The sequence below is a fragment of the Diplotaxodon limnothrissa genome, linkage group LG5, assembly GCF_057381915.1.
Source record: "Diplotaxodon limnothrissa isolate DT_005_m linkage group LG5, D_limnothrissa_male_GT1.1, whole genome shotgun sequence".
Taxonomy (NCBI): Eukaryota; Metazoa; Chordata; class Actinopteri; order Cichliformes; family Cichlidae; genus Diplotaxodon; species Diplotaxodon limnothrissa.
The window spans coordinates 11,009,504-11,032,569 of NC_140600.1; the positions used below are offsets into that span (position 1 = coordinate 11,009,504).

The following is a 23,066-nucleotide window of genomic DNA, read 5'->3' on the forward strand; positions in this document are numbered from 1 at the left end:
TATACCTTGTGTTGGGGGGGGGGGGGGGGTTGTGTGTGTGTGTTTTTTGTCTTGTTTTTTGTTTTTATGGACATGAAGTCTGCCAATAAAGATTGAATTGAATTGAAATAAAGTTGGATTGGATTTCAACATCTTCTGGCCTGAAGTAGGATTTCAGAAGGAAAACCTAAATGCAAAAACTTTGTAAAAGGAATTGTGCTATGCACACAACCACAAAAAAATTGGGTATTTCCTTAAAAGAAATACACAACATAAAATGTGTACAATTACAAAAATGGTGCTTGTTTTTGTCCAGTGTGAAAAAGTTGGCACACGTAAAAAACTGAGGTGAGTCGTTAGTGTGAGTACTCTTCTTAAAGGACACGATCTGCATTGCAGTACCCTGAGTTTCAGTTCCCAATGCAGTCTTTCTGCAGCTTTTATTTTCCTCTCATTATATCCATTTATTTATGTATGTATGTGTTACTTCACACTACATAAACATTCTCAGTGAAGCTACATTAATATAATTATATCATTCTTATAAACCTTGATAGTCACATTCATAAAGTATGGAAATGAAGGAACAAGTAACACATAACTCTTACACACACACCTCATACACAACAGGTTTCAGGTGTTTATTCAGGGTAAACATAAAAAGAAAAGAAAAAAAAAAGAGCAGTTTTCAATCAGCAGTACTTCATCTACTACTATCAGGAAAATATATATTATCATACACACATTTTTAAAATAATTATCTAGTTAGAAAATCAGCCTCCATAAAATTGGTTGTTAATGTTTATACCCCTTACTTCTCAAAACTCGTGTTATGTAAAGTACGGGTGCACCAACATGTTAATTCCAGCTGTTCTGCCTGGCAAATGACACATTTACTGATTGCGGTGGATGATGTTTTTGTTTAAAATTTAAAGAAAAAGAAAGCGTGAAGATTTCTTTGTTTCCCTGAAACACATTATGGAATCAAATGTAAAAAAAAACACAAGAAGTCATAAATTTCACAATCGGTGCATCCCAAACATACAGTGATCCACAGATCCAACAGTAGCAGAGCTGACTACCTATCCTTGTTGCTACGGAGATCGGTCGTCAACGGGTCGTGCTGAATAGTTTGGTGCAACATCAGAGCGAGGAGACCAGCTCTGTTGGTCATAGCAGTCCTGACATTACGTTCCTGTTCAAAGAGCTCATCCAGCTTGTACCACTGTGTGGGGGGGAAGGAAAAGAAACAGACCAGTGTGGAAGAGCCAGTGTTAGTTATTTAAAATGACAAAGTCACAAAGAGATTTCCGTCTCATCCCGGGATTGAGCTGCTCTGCCTACTTTAAATCCTTTAATTTGCACAGGTGAATGTAAAGGCGACCCCCCACCCATTTCTACTACTCAGCCGATACAAATCTGCTGTAACCAGACCGTTTTTGGTCCACTACCTGCATTCCCCAGAAAGCTGCCCAACATCTCACCTGATCTGACACATGACTTTCTTTGACTTTGTTTGAACTGTGCAAGCTTTCCAAACTACCGCATCAATCGTGAAGTTGGACTCACCACCCTGACGCGCTCCAAGTCCACCTCGGCTCTCCTGAGCTTTTCCCAGTTGTAATGTTTGTTGCACTTTCTTTTGGAGACTCTGCAATATTCTCCTGTCGGCTCAAACACATTCTTCACTAGAGGGCACCCACACACCTCATCCACAGGCACCTGTGGACCGATCAAAAGAAAGACAGATTAAAGTCTCCACATTGACTGCACTTTATGCTTAGTGGCTTCCCGCTGCCACTTCTTTGCTTTTACACCAAGAAAGCTGTTTTTCTGACCTTTGGATCTCTAGAATGCTCTGGACACAAAACCTGAAGCCTCTTGCAATATGTCTTGCTTTGTGGATTGTACACGTCACAGAAGAGCCTGGTTGCGCTGCAAGAAAAAAAAAACATCATCTTAGTAAATCATCCAACTACAGAAACATTCAAAAAACCTAAAGGCAGCAATGAACTTCACTAACCCTTCTATCCTTGTAGGGTACATTGACCCGAAGGAAGTCTGGCTCTCATACTGTTAAATAATCAGAAAAATAAGTGTTTAGGAAAAGAATGAGCTTGCAGCAGTATCAAGAGAAATGAAAGAAATGATCACCTTTGCATAGCATCTCTCCATATGTCTGAGTGCCACTTTTGGATTGATCGGGTGACTGCAAGACACGCAGAAGATCTGCAGATCTGTGTCCTCGCTGTCGCCTTCATTTACCTGCAAACAGGAACCAAACCAAATCTAGGTGTTCCTTCTGTTCTTCATCTCCAGGTTCAAATAAACAATCAATGCCTGAGACGTGCGCTCACCTCCTCGTCCTGCTGAACCGCCTGCTGCTTCGCTTTGGCGATGATGCCCTCCAGTTCGTGGAAGCGTCGCTCCATCTCGGTGAGGCGGAGCCGGGCGTTCTGCTGTTCCCGGCGTATCCGCTCCAGCTGCTTCTTACCGTGTTCCTCGGCAATGCAGGGGCTCTGCTGCCACTGCTGGATACGCTGAGGGAGGATCTCATAGATCCGGCTGACAAGAACAAAGATTTTAAAACTTTAAAAAAGTGAAGTAAAGATGTCAAAGAAAATTCCAAACGCTTTTCCAGTAAGTTGAGACAAAACAAAAGCAAAAAGAAAGTCTTACTTGGCGGCCAACTTCATGCCGCAGTCCTCAGAGCAGTATTTGGAGTTGGGTCTTGCTCCCGCCACACAGTTCGGTCCCAGGCACTGACGCTGACCTCCGCTATCTCGCAAATCCCCCCTCTCACTGTGCCTGCTTCGGTCTTTGTGCTTCTGCTTCTGCTTGTGGCGACGTGACTCCTTCTGAATGTTTTTTTTCCAAAAACAGATGTTACCATTTTAACACGCGGCAGCTCTTAAAATATCATCATTTTCTATGAGAAAACCAGCCTTACTTTCTTCTCAAACTTCTTTTCTCGTCTCTTGACATGCTTCACCTTTATAGCTTTCTTACGCATGACAGGACTGAAGGGCACCTCGTCTTCGTCCTCACTGGCCCACGCCTGCATAAGAGGAGTGATTGAGTGAGTGCATGTAAAAGTGAGTTTTTTCTTCTCACTGTCGCCAAGTGCTCGCTCATATGGGGCTAACTGTTGGAGTTTTCTCTTTAATATTTACCTTACAGTATGAAGCGCCTTCAGGCAACTATTGTTGTGATTTGGCACTATATAAATACAATGGAGTTGAACTGAATTGAACATGCAACAGCGTAATGTGAATCGTTCTCCTACCATGCTGTCGTCCAGTCCTGCCGTCTTGTACTGCTGGTAGAGTTCTGCCTCGCTGTCGTAGTCCTCAGAGTACCGCCTCCGTCTGTGGTGGGAATTGTCCCTCCTTTCTCTCAGAGAGAATTCCTCATCCTTCACACGCAGCATTTTCTGAACACAAGATTTATAGGAATTTAGAAAAACAAACAAACAAAAAACAACCTTTTGATTTACACCCTAGTTTTGATGTCCCTTGCACGTTAATGTGTAACTACTATACTATTACACTCTATGAGGCACTGTTAACACATTATGGAGCTAAAGGGACTTACCCTGGCTCGCACTTCACATTGCCTGAACCTGCACTTCTGTCTGATTTTGTTGGGGCCTCCAAACTTCTTCATGTCCTTGCAGAAATCACACTGAGCACAGTCTTCAGTCCTCCTGCAAGGCTCACATTCCCCGCACATCCTCACTGAACGCTTTACCTGGGGGAAATTAACAAGAGGCAATAAGAGCCAGGACATCCTGGAAAACAAAAAATGAAATCCAAAGCAAAAAATGTACAGACTTTACTAAATTACATAAGACTATGAGGAAGATCAGCCAACCCCAGCCATGCATGTAGCGAATCCACCTCTGCTTATAATGACCACAATAATACAACTTACTTTGGATCCACGCCGCCTTTCACTTCTATAGTCTGGAGTACTTGGAGTGCTGTACTGTCTTTCACCTCTGTCAGAGTCGGGTTCCTTGTCACGATTTTTCTTTGATCTGTATTTTACTTCCAACAAGGGGTTTTCTTCTGGTGATCACAAATACAAGGAAGAGGGATCTTGTTCATTTCCAGGCAAATAAAGAACCAGAGTGAATTTTATTTTATTTAAAAAAGCAAAAAATAAATAAATAAATTATCATCACCTCTGCATCTCATGCAGTACCATTCCTGGATTGCCTTCGCTATTTTCTCAGTGATGTTAATGCAGTGGCCATGGAACCACTCATTACAGTTGTCACAGCCACTGTCGCCGAGAAACAAATGCATTTAATGAACAAGCATTTAATGTATGAAATACTTCTTCTGTGCCATATTAAACATGACAATACGGGTATAAATTTTGAGGTGACATAAAAATGTCATATCATGTATGAGACCAAGACAAATTTAGATCTAAAAAGACAATGTTCAAGATAGCAACACACACACAAAAAACATAAGAAAACTTTTTCCAATAAAAGTGGGAACAACAAACATGTTTTCACCGCATAAGAGCGAAAAGAACCCACATCACGTACAACAAGGCTATGGAGGAGGAGATACTAGCAGCTGGTGGTGTGTGGCCCAGATGTAAAGAATTGACTCCCCCCAGGCCTCACTCGCACACTCACTAGTTTTGTACCGTCTGTCAGGAACAGGAAACAGTGGTTGGAAATTACCGTTGGTGTTACATGAGGGAAAAGAAAGGCTTTAAGCATCTGGGTAAAAACTAGAGATGGATCGATCCGATATTACGTATCGGTCCGATACTGACCTAAATCATTGGATTGGATATCGGAGAGAAATAAAAAATGTAACCCGATCCATTAAATATCACAAAAGCATCTAACAAAACTTGCGACATGGCGTGACCCACCTCTTGACCATAGCACGTCGGAGGAGTGCTAAGGTCGGAGGAGCGGCTGTGGTGTGCGAGACCTGTCGGTGGTCTGGTTGAGCATTTGGAGCCGCTATGAGCACCCAAAGCGGCATTTCATCTCCGAGAAAGTTATCCCAGAGAAGTAAAGCAAGTGTGTAAGTTAATTTCTGAAAGTTTGTAAAGAATTCCCACGCTAAGCTTCACAACCGATATATGGAGCGACCGCCTCTTCTTCTCTCCTCCTCCCTCTCCTGTTGTTACTTGAAATCATAAAACTGATCAATGATAGGCTGATCGGCTTTTCTGTTGCAAACTCCTGCAAACATCCCAGCCCTGACATCACTTCAGGGTTTCCGTAGTGTAGTGGTTGTCATGTTCACCTCACAGTCGAAAGGTCCCCGGTCCGTAACCGGGCGGAAACATGGGTCTTTGGGGCAGGGATAGCTCAGTAGGTAAAGTGTTGGCCCTGTGATCGGAAGGTCAGGGGTTCAATTCCCCTCAACGGCTATGGTACCGTCCCTACACACTGCTCAATAGCAGCCCGTTGCTTCACTGAGTGAATGTGTTAAATGCAGAGAGGAATTTCCCCACGGGGGAACAACCAAAGTTTTCATCTGATGTAAAATGTATAGAAATACATTATTGTATCTAGAAACTATTATTCTAATAGTTAGTAGGCTTGTCCTTTTTTCTTTGGGAAAGTACCATCTGTGCAGTCTGCAATTCTGTTGAAGAAAGATGTCAAATCTATTTAATTATTGTGGAAATATAATTGACGTCTGTGCATTTGTTTTACACATGCATTAAATTAAAGTCGATTACATTGATTAAGCATTATGAGATGGAGGGTGGGAGGGTGGTTCCCTATGTTTTTTGCTGCGAGTTGGCAACCCTATTAGTTAGGGGAAATATTAAACAACCTAAGTACTCTTTAAAATACCAGAATAGGGAGGATGGTGTAGGTTTAAGTTTATTAGAATGATCAGTATTGCTGAACTATGAAATATGGGTGCAGTGGATTTTTTGCATACAGGTATAACAGAATAGCTTTAGTTTTCTTTTTTAAAACTTGAGTATGAGTTTTATTGATTATAAAACACACTATATCAGATTCATTTCGGTATCGGCAGATATCCAAATTTATTATATTGGTATCGGTCATTAAAAAGTGGTATCGTGCAATCTCTAGTAAAAACTGGACCCATGATGAAACACTACAACAAGTAAAAAATATTCTTCATTTTTAATATATGACAATACTGTGCAGACTGCTGATGAGTTACACTGCCTTGGCTACTTTTGTGCTTACATTTGATCTATGCTGGGTCACTACTTTTGCACTATAATGCTGCTGCTGACACCTTGGTTCACACTGACAACTAGAAAAAAGCTGATAGGAAAAGAAGGATGGAAAATGCCTGGAATTTAGTTACACTTGCAAATACTGCTTCCTCCAAACTGCAAGCATCAATAAAATGTTACAGTATTGTTTTCTATATCTGTGCATATATCCTTATTGGTAGTTTTCTCGAAATAGAAGATCTTCATTTAAAAAAAAAAAAAAACTCTGATAACATTGCTGAAGCTAGCGCCCACCCCTACTGCGCATACTGCAAATATAAAACTGATATATACTTACATCATGAAGCAGTTGATGTCTGGTTTCCGACAAATACAGTAAAGAGGTGCGTTCTCCCCCTCCATACCAGTGTTCTCAGGCACTGGTACATGGTCAGTGTCAGACACTTCACTGTCCTACAACATACCACATAGGACCACATTAGAAATGACATGTATGTAGACATGCTAATTATACCTGGCTAAATGGATGCAGTAACAAAATGTTACTTAACTACTCTAGTTATTAGTTTCCAGATGTGTGCAGTTGCTCCAGTCTTACTGACAGTATACTGTTTCAAACACCAGTGCCAACATTTTATTTTTTAAATCTTAGTATGATTCTGCACCAAGACTTGTGGCCTGTTGCTCGGTAACTTATTGTCTGACTACATTAACTACACTTCATAAACATCATTCATTTTCTCCTACTTATTTTATTCAGGTTGTATTTCAGCTGTCATAGGGCAAAAGTACACCCTGGACAGGTCGCCAGTCTGTTGGAGGGTTATTAGAGAGACTCAGACAACCACTCACACCAACAGCAACTAACCTAACCCCGCGCATGTCTTTGGAGTTCAACACCAGTCTGGCCGAATCACAGATAAGCAGGGTGTCTGTGCTGCAGAGCACAGCTGTGTCAGAGACTCTCGACATCAATGTAGCGTTAAGGATGCGGAGCGATGGGTGCACTAACACAATGTAAATATTAAAGTTCTCGCCATTGTCAATATGCTGTTGCGCTCTTGTTCGTATTATTGCAACCATATCTAGAGTCTAGCTTACCCTAAAAGTTTGGAGAGAATTGGTCTGTTAATAAACGCGATCAATTGTTTGGGACTGCTCTAGCCATCACGTCGCATAAACAACTCTACTTCCGGTGGGAAAACTAATTAAGGGTAAAGTCGCACTAATAACACCTACCACTCACGTTCATAAGCATACACTATGATCACTTCCACGCAGTAACGTTGTAATAAATATAATCCCCGGAAGAGGCTTCTAAGCTGCGGCTTTTAAATGTGTGCTTGGAAACCATTAAAGGCTGGATGGCTGAAAACTTCCTCCAACTAAATGAAAGTAAAACCGAAGTCCTCTTATGTGCCCCAGATAGACACATACCCAGTATAATAAATGCTCTTGGTCCTCTTTCAACGTTTGTAAAACCATCTGTCAGGAACTTAGGGATTATCCTTGATCCTGCTCTTACGTTAGATAGTCATGTTAAATCTCTTGTTCGGTCTTGCTTTTATCATTTAAGAAATATTTCTAAATTGAGCTCTATTATATCCTATACCGAACTGGAGATTGTTATTCATGCTTTTATCTCTTCACGACTGGACTATTGCAATTCCCTGTTTACTTGTTTAAATAAAGGTTCTTTGGAGCGTCTGCAGATCGTTCAGAATGCTGCAGCAAGACTTTTGAAGAAAGCTTCTAAATTTTCACATATAACACCGTTGCTCATGCAGTTACATTGGCTTCCTGTTGAATTTAGAGTCCAGTTTAAGATTTTGGTTTTAACTTTCAAGGCTCTTCAACAACAAGCACCACCATATATCATTGAACTTTTACAGCCCTATGCCCCTAGTAGGTCTCTGAGGTCGAGTAGTCAGGGCCTACTTGTCATTCAGTATACGAGACTGAAAACTAGGGGTGATAGAGCTTTTGCTACTGTGGCCGCCAGACTGTGGAATTCCCTTCCTCAGGACTTACGATCCGCTGATTCATTGATTACTTTTAAAAAACAGCTAAAAACACATCTTTTTAAAACTGCCTTTTGCTAACTTTGTTTGTATTTTGTCTTTTTAATCTGTTATATCTTGTAAAGCACTTTGTGATCTCTATCTAGAAATGTGCTATATAAATAAAATTTTACTTACTTACTTACTAAAGTCAATTAGCGAACACTACTGGCATGTAATGCCAATGGCGACCATTTCACAAACTGTAGAAAATGCTCAAAATGTTGTCGGCACCAAAAGTGAAGGGCTGACAGTTGTGTTTATATACGAACCGTAAGCGCTAATGTTGGTTAGCATCAGCTAAAGCGAGGAAGTTTGACACTTGCAGAGGCAGTGAACGCAGAGAGAGCTTAAAAACGCATTGTGGGTTTTTTTTTTTTGTTTAGTCTTTGCTTCGTTGCGTTGATTTGGGATTTGATTTTTTTTTTTTTGCATTAAGACGTTGCACACAAAATTACAGATATAACGGTGACTTAGCTGCTCGTTGGATAAACCCATGGACCTTAGAAAAGATCAACACTACTCGGATGTAAGCACCCGTGTATAACACAATAGGCAAAATTACGCTTGCTAACCTTTCCACATCACAGGCTTCACATTAAATAAACAGTTTTTCAAATACTCACCATGATCTGAGACCGTTTAAATATTTTGTTACTCTGAAAATATGGCAGTATGAAGCTAAACCTTTAGCTTGACGGCTAAAGCAATGCTAAGATTTACACGGAAACGATCAGCGGACATCGTCAAAGTACTATTGGTCTACATTCTTCTTCTATGTAGCAGACTGGGCAGAGTAACAGCCAACTTTAAACTGCGCCATCTGTTGGCACCAATTACAGTAGAAAACATTATTGCGACAACACGTTTTTTGGGGAAAATAACAGAGATTGAAACTTTATTGATAATTTGTCCAAGTTGAAAAATGCCCTCCTCCAAAAATATCACGTGACAACCTCATTGCCTTACAGAATTATGACGTCACACACGTAGAATCTTACCACCATTCTTTCCTTTGATCCGTTGACCCTTAAAACCTATAAATAGGGGTGAAGAGCAACGACTTTTAGTCCGTTTCTCGCAGCCTTGATGTGTGCAGCATTGAACCGTTCGCCAGAAAAGCCTTTTGAAATATTTGGATCCTTTGCAGTTGTAACTGTATCCAGACCCAACATGTCTCAAACAAATCCAAAGGGACAAGAAGTTGACCCATACGCTCTTCCCTGGGATGAGCCACTAGACTCTTCCCTTTCCTCTCTTCCTTGGTGTGACCAAGTGGAACTAGAGGAAAAGCGTTTGGAAGAAATGGAGGATGAAGCGCTCAGAAACACAGAGAAGATTAAGTTCTTGATGGAGGAAAATGAGCGAAAGAGCGCTGAACTAAAAAAGTTGTCATACCAGCTTCAAGAAAAGGAAGCTATTATTGAGGAGAAACAACAAGATCTCCATGACATGGACAAAAAGAACCAGGAGCTCCAAGGAAAGCTTGATGAAGCCCTGCAACAAAATAAAAAACTTGTCCAAGAGAAGAAACAAGATGGCATCAAGAAGAGAGGGCTGCACAGCAATCTCCAAGAAATGGAGCTAATGTACAGTGTAGACAAAAAAAGGCTTGATCGCACACTGCAAGAAAATGAAAAGCTTCTCAAAGAGAAAAGGCAAAAGGAGTTAAAAGAGAAAGAAATGCATTCCAAGCTTCAGAGCATCAAGCAACACATTGAAAGCTTGCAAGGAAAGCTTGATCAAGCTCTGCGACAAAATAGAAAACTCCTCCAAGAGAAGATGCAAGACAGCACGAAGAAGAGAGGGCTGCACTCCAAGCTCCGAGACATGGAGCTAATGTACAGTGTAGACAAAAAAAGGCTTGATCGCACAGAGCAAGCAAATGAGAAGCTTCTCCAAGAGAAAAGGGAACAAGAAATCAAACAAAAAGAAATGGATTCCAATCTGCAGAGCATCAAGCAACAAAATGAAAGCTTGCAAGGAAAGCTTGATGAAGCTCTGCGACAGAATAAAGAAATCCTTCAAGAGAAAGAGCAGCTGGACAGAAAGCAGGGAGACATGGAGTGCCAACTCCAGCTCATGGAGGGAAACGACAGGATGCTGCAGGTAAAGTTCGAAGAGACACTGCACAAATATCAAGACCTGCTTCAAGAGAGAGAACAGCTGGTCAATAAGCAGAGAGAAGAAAAACTTCTTCTCCAGGAGTTTGAGAAACAGGAGGCAACATCTAAAGTGCTGAAAGAAAGGTTGGAAGAAAAACAAGCCGTAATAGAAGAAGTGGAGAAAAAATGCAACAAGCTGCAGAAGCAAAACACAGAAACAATCGAGGAGCTGAAAATCCTCATCCTCGAGAAAAAGGTGCTCGTGGAAGAGCAGCTGAAGAAAAAGAAAAAACGCTTCTGCTTCTTCTGGAGGAAGAACACTCCTTCTTTCAGTACTGCCAATGTCACCTCTTCTTCCCCCACCTCTGCTCCAGCTTAATTCCCCCCCCCCCCCCCTCCCCTTAACTACTAACACCTCTCCCATCTCCCTCCCCTCTTTTCACAATCACCCCCCAACCAGTCCCGACAGTTGACTGCCCCCTCTAGAGCCTGGTTCTGTCATAGGTTTCTTCCTTTAAAGGGAGTTTTTCCTATCCACTGTCGCCTAGTGCTTGCTCAGAGGGGATTGTTGGGGTTTTCTCTCCTCTCTCCCTTTACTTTCCATCCCACCCACCCACCCCCACCTTTTCTTTTTTCTTAATAATTGAACAATAAAAACAATTGGCCGCTAATTAAATGTGTCAAATCAATGTCTTTATTCAAGAATACAAGAAATGGGTAATAGCTGCATGTGTGTTTGTGTGTGTGCATAATATGCATACTTTACGTGTTGGATCCAAATCCCACAAGGAATTAAATAAAACAAGAAGACAAACAAAAACAAATATTTCTCTCCCTTCCCAGGTCAGGAATCAGGATGAGGAAGAAATGAGGTCAGATCAGTGCAGGTTTTTGCACTACTGACATAAAGTTTCTGCTGATTAAAAAAAGTATGTCGATATTTCTGAAATACATTTGCAAACAAATAACTTTGACAACTTGTGTTTTTTCATAAAAGAAAAAAGAAAAATCAGAGTGCAGAGCTGGTAAAACAGCTTAGCTCCGCAGGTTACAGGAGATCAGATGCCAAATACTTTTCATGACAGTCTTCGTTATTGCATAAATCTCCCCTTTTATCATTGATCAGTAAATCACTGCATATACATTCATCTAACCGTTATAATTTCATGAGTAAAGACTCTCAGATGACTGAATGGCGGTTTTAGTAAATGTTGAACTTTATTGTGATTTCTATTTTTAGAATCAATTGCACACATTTTGATTTCGTTTTGCAAGCTGCTGATTTCACACAGATCCACTGCCCAAACGTGCCTTTGAGTTTTTCATCATTTAACAAGAATAGGCTCAGGCAATCATTGTGGAATTAGGCTTTGGGAAGGTCTGGGGACAGGTATGATGGTGGTGGTTTTAAAGCACTGTGGCACAACAGCTTGACTCAGGGAGATGTTAAAGATGCCCGCTAGGACATCAGTCAGCTGGTCAGCACGGGCTCCGAGCACGCGTCCAGGTATATTGTCTGGTCCAGCAGCTTTGTGTGGGTTGACTTTAGTGAGAGTCCTTCTCACACTGGCCGTGGACAGGGACAGCACTTGGTTGTCTGGCAAGCGGGTGGCCCTCTATAGTCCGTCTTGCGTCCCATTTAAGCAAGTGCGTGTTCACACTGCCCCTGGATGTCCTGGCCTCTGAGGTTAAGGTGTATGGCTCCTGGTTGTCAACTGACCAATTTATCATGGCAAAGCCTGTGGTGGACAAAAGATAAGAGGCTGATTATAAAAATGATCCATGCACGCCTTATGACCTACAGCATGTACAGTTAACACAGCTAAATGGCTGTGAAATTGTAAAATTACTTTTGAAATAAAGCTATTCAAAGTCAATTAACTGTGACTATAATAATAGCAATGTTAGCCAGCAAACAAAACGTTAGCACTAATTAAAATAAGCTGCTAGGTGATGTTACTGTTTCAAGTTCTCTCATTGTTTGACATGTAGGGCAGATATTTTGGTGACACTGAGATCAGCCAGACACTAAACAGCAGTGTAATATCAACGCTAGATTAGATGTTTTCTAATCCGATAAAATGACATTATTCCTGTTTATAGAAGATGTTTGTCGTCTGTTTGTTTGACTGACAGGAACAGGAAATAGTGGTTGGAAATTACTGTTGGTGTTACATGAGGGTAAAGAAGGGCTTTAAGCACCTGGGTAAAAACTGGACCCATGATGAAACACTACAACAAGTACAACATATTCTTCAGTTTTAATATGTGACCATACTGTGCAGACTGCTGATGAGTTACACGGTTACATTTCATTAATCATTGTTAAACTAAAGTGGTAAGCAGTTACTTTATCCTTTCACTTAAAATTTCCAGGAAAAACACTACCTTGGCTACTTTTGTGCTTACATTTGATCTATGCTGGGTCACTACTTTTGCACTATAATGCTGCTGCTGACACCTTGGTTCACACTGACAACTAGAAAAAAGCTGATAGGAAAAGAAGGATGGAAAATGCCTGGAATTTAGTTACACTTGCAAATACTGCTGCCTCCAAACTGCAAGCATCAATAAAATGTTACAGTATTGTTTTCTATATCTGTGCATATATCCTTATTGGTAGTTTTCTCGAAATAGAAGATCTTCATTTAAAAACAAACAAACTCTGATAACATTGCTGAAGCTAGCGCCCACCCCTACTGCACGTACTGCAAATATAAAACTGATATATACTTACATCATGAAGCAGTTGATGTCTGGTTTCCGACAAATACAGTAAAGAGGTGCGTTCTCCCCCTCCATACCAGTGTTCTCAGGCACTGGTACATGGTCAGTGTCAGACACTTCACTGTCCTACAACATACCACATAGGACCACATTAGAAATGACATGTATGTAGACATGCTAATTATACCTGGCTAAATGGATGCAGTAACAAAATGTTACTAACTACTCTAGTTATTAGTTTCCAGATGTGTGCAGTTGCTCCAGTCTTACTGACAGTATACTGTTTCAAACACCAGTGCCAACATTTTATTTTTTAAATCTTAGTATGATTCTGCACCAAGACTTGTGGCCTGTTGCTCGGTAACTTATTGTCTGACTACATTAACTACACTTCATAAACATCATTCATTTTCTCCTACTTATTTTATTCAGGTTGTATTCCAGCTGTCATAGGGCAAAAGTACACCCTGGACAGGTCGCCAGTCTGTTGGAGGGTTATTAGAGAGACTCAGACAACCACTCACACCAACAGCAACTAACCTAACCCCGCGCATGTCTTTGGAGTTCAACACCAGTCTGGCCGAATCACAGATAAGCAGGGTGTCTGTGCTGCAGAGCACAGCTGTGTCAGAGACTCTCGACATCAATGTAGCGTTAAGGATGCGGAGCGATGGGTGCACTAACACAATGTAAATATTAAAGTTCTCGCCATTGTCAATATGCTGTTGCGCTCTTGTTCGTATTATTGCAACCATATCTCGAGTCTAGCTTACCCTAAAAGTTTGGAGAGAATTGGTCTGTTAAGAAACGCAATCGATTGTTTGGGACTGCTCTAGCCATCACGTCGCATAAACAACTCTACTTCCGGTGGGAAAACTAATTAAGGGTAAAGTCGCACTAATAACACCTACCACTCACGTTCATAAGCATACACTATGATCACTTCCACGCAGTAACGTTGTAATAAATATAATCCCCGGTAAAGTCAATTAGCGAACACTACTGGCATGTAATGCCAATGGCGACCATTTCACAAACTGTAGAAAATGCTCAAAATGTTGTCGGCACCAAAAGTGAAGGGCTGACAGTTGTGTTTATATACGAACCGTAAGCGCTAATGTTGGTTAGCATCAGCTAAAGCGAGGAAGTTTGACACTTGCAGAGGCAGTGAACGCAGAGAGAGCTTAAAAACGCATTGTGTTTTTGTTTGTTTTTTGCATTAAGACGTTGCACACAAAATTACAGCTATAACGGTGACTTAGCTGCTCGTTGGATAAACCCATGGACCTTAGAAAAGATCAACACTACTCGGATGTAAGCACCCGTGTATAACACAATAGGCAAAATTACGCTTGCTAACCTTTCCACATCACAGGCTTCATATTAAATAAACATTTTTTCAAATACTCACCATGATCTGAGACCGTTTAAATATTTTGTTACTCTGAAAATATGGCAGTATGAAGCTAAACCTTTAGCTTGACGGCTAAAGCAATGCTAAGATTTACACGGAAACGATCAGCGGACATCGTCAAAGTACTATTGGTCTACATTCTTCTTCTATGGTAGCAGACTGGGCAGAGTAACAGCCAACTTTAAACTGCGCCATCTGTTGGCACATATTACAGTAGAAAACATGATTGCGACAACACGTTTTTTGGGGAAAATAACAGAGATTGAAACTTTATTGATAATTTGTCCAAGTTGAAAAATGCCCTCCTCCAAAAATATCACGTGACAACCTCATTGCCTTACAGAATTATGACGTCACACACGTAGAATCTTACCACCATTCTTTCCTTTGATCCGTTGACCCTTAAAACCTATAAATAGGGGTGAAGAGCAACGACTTTTAGTCCGTTTCTCGCAGCCTTGATGTGTGCAGCATTGAACCGTTCGCCAGAAAAGCCTTTTGAAATATTTGGATCCTTTGCAGTTGTAACTGTATCCAGACCCAACATGTCTCAAACAAATCCAAAGGGACAAGAAGTTGACCCATACGCTCTTCCCTGGGATGAGCCACTAGACTCTTCCCTTTCCTCTCTTCCTTGGTGTGACCAAGTGGAACTAGAGGAAAAGCGTTTGGAAGAAATGGAGGATGAAGCGCTCAGAAACACAGAGAAGATTAAGTTCTTGATGGAGGAAAATGAGCGAAAGAGCGCTGAACTAAAAAAGTTGTCATACCAGCTTCAAGAAAAGGAAGCTATTATTGAGGAGAAACAACAAGATCTCCATGACATGGACAAAAAGAACCAGGAGCTCCAAGGAAAGCTTGATGAAGCCCTGCAACAAAATAAAAAACTTGTCCAAGAGAAGAAACAAGATGGCATCAAGAAGAGAGGGCTGCACAGCAATCTCCAAGAAATGGAGCTAATGTACAGTGTAGACAAAAAAAGGCTTGATCGCACACTGCAAGAAAATGAAAAGCTTCTCAAAGAGAAAAGGCAAAAGGAGTTAAAAGAGAAAGAAATGCATTCCAAGCTTCAGAGCATCAAGCAACACATTGAAAGCTTGCAAGGAAAGCTTGATCAAGCTCTGCGGCAAAATAGAAAACTCCTCCAAGAGAAGATGCAAGACAGCACGAAGAAGAGAGGGCTGCACTCCAAGCTCCGAGACATGGAGCTAATGTACAGTGTAGACAAAAAAAGGCTTGATCGCACAGAGCAAGCAAATGAGAAGCTTCTCCAAGAGAAAAGGGAACAAGAAATCAAACAAAAAGAAATGGATTCCAATCTTCAGAGCATCAAGCAACAAAATGAAAGCTTGCAAGGAAAGCTTGATGAAGCTCTGCGACAGAATAAAGAAATCCTTCAAGAGAAAGAGCAGCTGGACAGAAAGCAGGGAGACATGGAGTGCCAACTCCAGCTCATGGAGGGAAACAACAGGATGCTGCAGGTAAAGTTCGAAGAGACACTGCACAAATATCAAGACCTGCTTCAAGAGAGAGAACAGCTGGTCAGTAAGCAGAGAGAAGAAAAACTTCTTCTCCAGGAGTTTGAGAAACAGGAGGCAACATCTAAAGTGCTGAAAGAAAGGTTGGAAGAAAAACAAGCTGAAATAGAAGAAGTGGAGAAAAAATGCAACAAGCTGCAGAAGCAAAACACCGAAACAATCGAGGAGCTGAAAATCCTCATCCTCGAGAAAAAGGTGCTCGTGGAAGAGCAGCTGAAGAAAAAGAAAAAACGCTTCTGCTTCTTCTGGAGGAGGAACACTCCTTCTTTCAGTACTGCCAATGTCGCCTCTTCTTCCCCCACCTCTGCTCCAGCTTAATTCCCCCCCCTCCCCTTAACTACTAACACCTCTCCCATCTCCCTCCCCTCTTTTCACAATCACCCCCCAACCAGTCCCGACAGTTGACTGCCCCCTCTAGAGCCTGGTTCTGTCATAGGTTTCTTCCTTTAAAGGGAGTTTTTCCTATCCACTGTCGCCTCGTGCTTGCTCAGAGGGGATTGTTGGGGTTTTCTCTCCTCTCTCCCTTTACTTTCCATCCCACCCACCCACCCCCACCTTTTCTTTTTTCTTAATAATTGAACAATAAAAACAATTGGTCACTAATTAAATGTGTCAAATCAATGTCTTTATTCAAGAATACAAGAAATGGGTAATAGCTGCATGTGTGTTTGTGTGTGTGCATAATATGCATACTTTACGTGTTGGATCCAAATCCCACAAGGAATTAAATAAAACAAGAAGACAAACAAAAACAAATATTTCTCTCCCTTCCCAGGTCAGGAATCAGGATGAGGAAGAAATGAGGTCAGATCAGTGCAGGTTTTTGCACTACTGACATAAAGTTTCTGCTGATTAAAAAAAGTATGTCGATATTTCTGAAATACATTTGCAAACAAATAACTTTGACAACTTGTGTTTTTTCATAAAAGAAAAAAGAAAAATCAGAGAGCAGAGCTGGTAAAACAGCTTAGCTCCGCAGGTTACAGGAGATCAGATGCCAAATACTTTTCATGACAGTCTTCGTTATTGCATAAATCTCCCCTTTTATCATTGATCAGTAAATCACTGCATATACATTCATCTAACCGTTATAATTTCATGAGTAAAGACTCTCAGATGACTGAATGGCGGTTTTAGTAAATGTTGAACTTTATTGTGATTTCTATTTTTAGAATCAATAGCACACATTTTGATTTCGTTTTGCAAGCTGCTGATTTCACACAGATCCACTGCCCAAACGTGCCTTTGAGTTTTTCATCATTTAACAAGAATAGGCTCAGGCAATCATTGTGGAATTAGGCTTAGCATATGTGACAGTACATGGCACAAAATAAACAAGAGGTTTCAATGTATCTAAATTTTTGTTGACTATAATGAAAATATATACTCTTTAGTATATATTAACCACTGGATGCAAAGTAATATATACACAGGAAAACTTTCTGAATCACATTTAGTTTTACATTTCAGATCACCATAATAGGATAACCACAATCCACAAATCATTCTATGTTTGAGTAGTTTACAGAACCAGTAGTTAGTAACTACTGGTTCTGCTAACTACTAGTTAGCAGCCGCAAGTCTGCTGCTTCAATTCAAGCATTGTAAGCATTCCTTTATACACAGCATTTCAGTCAGGTTGAGGTCTGGGCTTCCATGCTGCAGATTTCCTGCTGTACTTGGGGTCATTATCCTTGTGCATGGCCTAATTTAGGAGAAGCTTTAGCTGTCGGACAAACGGCCTCACATTTGAGTCTAGAAAACTTTGTCATGCAGAGGAGATTGTCACCTTGCAGCTGACAATCTCTTGTGGCTGCAGAACGAGCTCAAATCATGACTGTTACGTTTCGGTGTTGTCAGTGTTTTGTTTTTGCGTGACTGTCATGTGTTTCCTGTTTTACTTTGAAGGTCTGTTGTTATCTTAGTGTGTTCAGTTTACGTTTCCTTGTCTCGTCAGGTCTAATTTGCCCCAGCTGTGTTTCCCTCCTGTGGTCCATTCCCTGATTGCTCCTTCTATGTATTTAAGCCCTGTGTGTCAGTTGGTCATGGTCGCGATCTCCCCCGTGTTGTAAATAGTTTGGAGTTTTGATGTAAATAAATAGTCTGTTGTAAATAGCTGTGAATGGGTTTGTTAATATTTTCGTTTGAGACACCTTCGTTTTGGGATTTTGGTGGAGAGCTTTAGTTTGTTTCTCGTGTGTTTTTTTTCTTATTTTCATACGTTGCACGCCGGTTGCCTAGGCCGGGGTGTAACAATGACCCTTAAACCAGCATGCTTGACAGCTGGTTTGAGCATCCGCTATGTTTTACATACAGGGAGTGCAGAATTATTAGGCAAGTTGTATTTTTGAGGAATAATTTTATTATTGAACAACAACCATGTTCTCAATGAACCCAAAAAACTCATTAATATCAAAGCTGAATGTTTTTGGAAGTAGTTTTTAGTTTGTTTTTAGTTTCAGCTATTTTAGGGGGATATCTGTGTGTGCAGGTGACTATTACTGTGCATAATTATTAGGCAACTTAACAAAAAACAAATATATACCCATTTCAATTATTTATTTTTACCAGTGAAACCAATATAACATCTCCACATTCACAAATATACATTTCTGACATTCAAAAACAAAACAGAAACAAATCAGCGACCAATATAGCCACCTTTCTTTGCAAGGACACTCAAAAGCCTGCCATCCATGGATTCTGTCAGTGTTTTCATCTGTTCACCATCAACATTGCGTGCAGCAGCAACCACAGCCTCCCAGACACTGTTCAGAGAGGTGTACTGTTTTCCCTCCTTGTAAATCTCACATTTGATGATGGACCACAGGTTCTCAATGGGGTTCAGATCAGGTGAACAAGGAGGCCATGTCATTAGTTTTTCTTCTTTTATACCCTTTCTTGCCAGCCACGCTGTGGAGTACTTGGACGCGTGTGATGGAGCATTGTCCTGCATGAAAATCATGTTTTTCTTGAAGGATGCAGACTTCTTCCTGTACCACTGCTTGAAGAAGGTGTCTTCCAGAAACTGGCAGTAGGACTGGGAGTTGAGCTTGACTCCATCCTCAACCCGAAAAGGCCCCACAAGCTCATCTTTGATGATACCAGCCCAAACCAGTACTCCACCTCCACCTTGCTGGCGTCTGAGTGGGACTGGAGCTCTCTGCCCTTTACCAATCCAGCCACGGGCCCATCCATCTGGCCCATCAAGACTCACTCTCATTTCATCAGTCCATAAAACCTTAGAAAAACCAGTCTTGAGATATTTCTTGGCCCAGTCTTGACGTTTCAGCTTGTGTGTCTTGTTCAGTGGTGGTCGTCTTTCAGCCTTTCTTACCTTGGCCATGTCTCTGAGTATTGCACACCTTGTGCTTTTGGGCACTCCAGTGATGTTGCAGCTCTGAAATATGGCCAAACTGGTGGCAAGTGGCATCTTGGCAGCTGCACGCTTGACTTTTCTCAGTTCATGGGCAGTTATTTGGCGCCTTGGTTTTTCCACACGCTTCTTGCGACCCTGGTGACTATTTTGAATGAAACGCTTGATTGGTCGATGATCACGCTTCAGAAGCTTTGCAATTTTGAGACTGCTGCATCCCTCTGCAAGATATCTCACTATTTTTGACTTTTCTGAGCCTGTCAAGTCCTTCTTTTGACCCATTTTGCCAAAGGAAAGGACGTTGCCTAATAATTATGCACACCTGATATAGGGTGTTGATGTCATTAGACCACACCCCTTCTCATTACAGAGATGCACATCACCTAATATGCTTAATTGGTAGTAGGCTTTCGAGCCTATACAGCTTGGAGTAAGACAACATGCATGAAGAGGATGATGTGGACAAAATACTCATTTGCCTAATAATTCTGCACTCCCGGTACGTCTGTAGACAGCTCTCCTGACCTCCTCTGCATACGATGATGATGATTTAGACTAAATTTGGAGTCATCACTCCATCAAACCTTTTGCCCCTGACTTTCAGTCCAGTACCTGATTAACTTGGCATACTTCAGCTTCTTTTCCTTGTTTGCATCCCCTAACACAATCCCTGCTAATGATACCATGTCCCAGCAGTCTGTCTTTTCCTATCAAGTGTTAAACTTTGAGTTTTTGTTCTTTCTTTTGAGATATATATGTATTCAGTCATTGGTTGACACACCATTTAGTCACTGATAGGCTGATACAATAATATGGCTTCACAATTTCTTGTTAAGATTTGCTTATTTATAGTAAATGTAGGCACTACAGTAGTATAAAAGTACCACTAATATTAGGTAGGACGTAAAAGGTTATTTACATAAGCAAATATATTACATTTTCGGTGTGTCTCCCCCACTCACCTAACGCAAACACACTCACAGAGAGGGAAAGAGAGAGAGATGGAGAGAGACAGAGAGTGAGAGAGATTGTGCACGACGATGGCAGCAGTTACACCTCCACCACTGAGAGATGTGATTAAGGCTGCGTGTTGGATTGTCCTCTACAAAATGCTGTGAAATGTAAGTATGCCTTGTTTCCTATGAAGCTAATAAGGAGAAATAAACTTGACAGACTTTGTAGATGCTGACATATTTCCAAAGCACAGTGTTCAAGTATTTATGGCTTGTGACTAATAATCTTCAAATGTATTAAATATACCAATCTAAATATGTTACTTTTGACACATTGCTTTTTACTTATTCTCGCGTGCCCTTACCTTACCTTGTAGATTGTCTCTGTCATAAATTTCATCAAAAAGCAGAAATGTGGATAAAATGTTCTGTGTGAAAAATGTCAAAGATGGTAAGCACTACTTCAAGAAATTAATTTTTAATGAGTGCAAACTCAAGATCTCACTTCGTCATATTGCTGTCAGGATATGAGTGTACTAGCTTTCATCTACATTATGAATGTATCTAAAATGGAGATAAATAATAGATTAACTTCCCAAGATGTCCACTCATTACTGACAGCTACAAAACCTCAGCTAGAGACTCTGGCTCTCTGGTAGTGGCACAGAATGATGGCAATGGCTTTTCATTACAGCATTACAAAGTCATCTATTCCAGTTTAAGAGGAGAAATGATCTAAACATAATAATCACCGCTAATCTTTAATTAAATATGTCATTTAAACATTGTTTTCCATATTTTACAAAGACAGAGGCAGATGACATATTCAAGTGATTGCAACGATGGATGACATGCTCAAATCTGCAGATACGACTGAAAAAACGTACAATAGAAATGCTGACAAAGCAGAGCTCCACGATCCACTACCTGCTATCTCAAAGTTGCCCGTTACACGTGATTCCACTGCAGACCTTACAGGTATGCTCACATGAAACAGATAATAATGAAAACACACATGCTTAGTAACCCGATTCCTCCTTGTTTCTGTGCCTCCAGAATCTTTGATTGAAGTCAATAGTTTTTCAGAGCAGATCTCCACTGAGGACACCGAATTATCTTCAGTGGACCTCTCTACGAATGTCTTCCCCCATAGAACAGTAGGTACGGTGACCTGTGAGTTCTTTGTTTGTAATTTTATCCTCTGAAAAAATGTTTTCACAAGAATTTCCTCTGTCTCACACAGAAGCTCCCAAAAAATGTAACATGCAAAATATACCGAAGTCAGGAGTGACCAGAGCAGTATCTATCTGCAGTCCACAATCTGTGGAAAAGGAGCAGCCAAAACCTCGCAGCGCCTTGCTGCCGTCCTCTCTGGAGGCCAGCACAGTCCATGAATTGAACCATCCACCCAAACCAAAGGGCAAGAGCCAAGAAAGCCTTAAAACCACTTCTGCTCACACCGACCCAGGCGCAGAGGGTAAGGACAATAAACTTTAGTGAAATCCTATTTCAACTTATTGTTCCCACATATCTGTTTTCTCTCTGCATCTTTCCTCACTAACCCTTCTCTTCTATGCGAGACCTTTGTGCTGCAATCCTCATGGCCTGCCTCTTCTGCCACCCACTGGACTGCATCCTGTCCACGCTGAGGGGGTTTAACGGGTGCGCCTGGTGGCTGTGCTCGTCCTTCTACGACTGCGAGCCTCTCCTGGGGGTGATGCACCACTGCAACCTCTGCGGGTGTCTGGGTGTTTCTCGCTGCTTCCAGAGCGACTGTCCGCTGTGCGACTTGTGCCTCCAGGCTACAGAATGCCTGGACCTCGCTATGGAAATCTCTCAGATGCTTTACCACTGACGCCCGCTGCCAGAAAATAAAGCACATCCACACACGAACCGATGGCAATCATTTATTTGTTAAAAATCTCAAAGCCAAATTGCAGGGACAAGACATGTTGCTTTGTAGTTAACAGTCGGTGTGAGTATGAGTCACTGTGTATATGCCTGGTTAAGACAGGGTTAATATTGTGGAGAAGAGTAAAAGCTGAATAAGTACACAAGTTCTACTCCGTGATTTACGGGAACACGATGAGAAACGCTGAGTGATGGAGTGGAGCTGCTTTAAGCTGAAAGGTACCTCCAACGCTCTGAACGATCAGTGGAGAGCTTAAAAAATTATTGTAACCACCAATCAATGCCACTCAAAGCTATGATCTAAATATATTTTTGGCTGTTTTAACTAAAAACAGCACCATCAGTGTTAGAAAAAACAAAAAAATACTCAAACACACATTCATTAACTGTACACAAGGTTCGGTAAGCATGTGATGAAAATAAACCCTTTCTAACGTTTGTGACTATTTAATGGAATAATAATTGCCTTGAGGTTTCATTCAACAAAACATCATACATTGTTATAACAGAAGTGAGACTAGTGGTTGGTTTAAAAAAAGGTCTGAGCCAACTGAATTCAGACTACAATGAGCAGGAATCCATTATTAGATTATATCACTTTTCATCATCCAAAAAAACAAACAAACAAAAAACACCCCACATATTTATTAGAACATGCTAACTGGTTAAAAAAATTACTCAGTGATTACCAAAGTTAATGGAGACAAACTGACAACACACATTAGTCTGCAGAAACTACTTATCAAATGATCAGGTATAAAAAAAATTGTAATGAACTACAGTACTTTTGTAAAAGGAG

General features: G+C 41.0%; 4 protein-coding genes across 4 annotated transcripts; 3 read left to right on the plus strand and 1 right to left on the minus strand.

Moving 5' to 3' along the window:
• Positions 1–761: 761 nt before the first annotated feature.
• cxxc1b (CXXC finger protein 1b) lies at positions 762–8,976 on the minus strand. The gene is made up of 14 exons (XM_085353807.1): positions 8,870–8,976; positions 6,521–6,636; positions 4,166–4,266; positions 3,913–4,049; positions 3,574–3,729; positions 3,266–3,412; positions 2,930–3,037; positions 2,659–2,837; positions 2,337–2,544; positions 2,134–2,244; positions 2,003–2,052; positions 1,818–1,914; positions 1,549–1,701; positions 762–1,204 (listed from the first exon to the last, which is right to left on the minus strand). The coding sequence occupies exons 1-14, from the start codon at positions 8,870–8,872 to the stop codon at positions 1,058–1,060; spliced, it is 1,713 nt and encodes a 570-aa protein (XP_085209933.1). The 5' UTR covers positions 8,873–8,976; the 3' UTR covers positions 762–1,057.
• Positions 8,977–9,332: 356 nt separating this feature from the next.
• LOC146631619 (uncharacterized) lies at positions 9,333–10,727 on the plus strand. Its single transcript, XM_085353809.1, has one exon. The coding sequence runs from the start codon at positions 9,333–9,335 to the stop codon at positions 10,725–10,727; it is 1,395 nt and encodes a 464-aa protein (XP_085209935.1).
• Positions 10,728–14,950: 4,223 nt separating this feature from the next.
• On the plus strand, positions 14,951–16,345 carry LOC146631620 (uncharacterized). The gene has a single exon (XM_085353810.1). It carries the CDS (start codon positions 14,951–14,953, stop codon positions 16,343–16,345), a length of 1,395 nt encoding a protein of 464 aa, XP_085209936.1.
• A 4,853-nt stretch (positions 16,346–21,198) lies between these two features.
• On the plus strand, positions 21,199–22,211 carry LOC146631621 (uncharacterized). Its single transcript, XM_085353811.1, has 4 exons — positions 21,199–21,334; positions 21,413–21,522; positions 21,638–21,833; positions 21,937–22,211. The coding sequence occupies exons 1-4, from the start codon at positions 21,199–21,201 to the stop codon at positions 22,209–22,211; spliced, it is 717 nt and encodes a 238-aa protein (XP_085209937.1).
• The last annotated feature ends 855 nt before the right edge of the window (positions 22,212–23,066 follow it).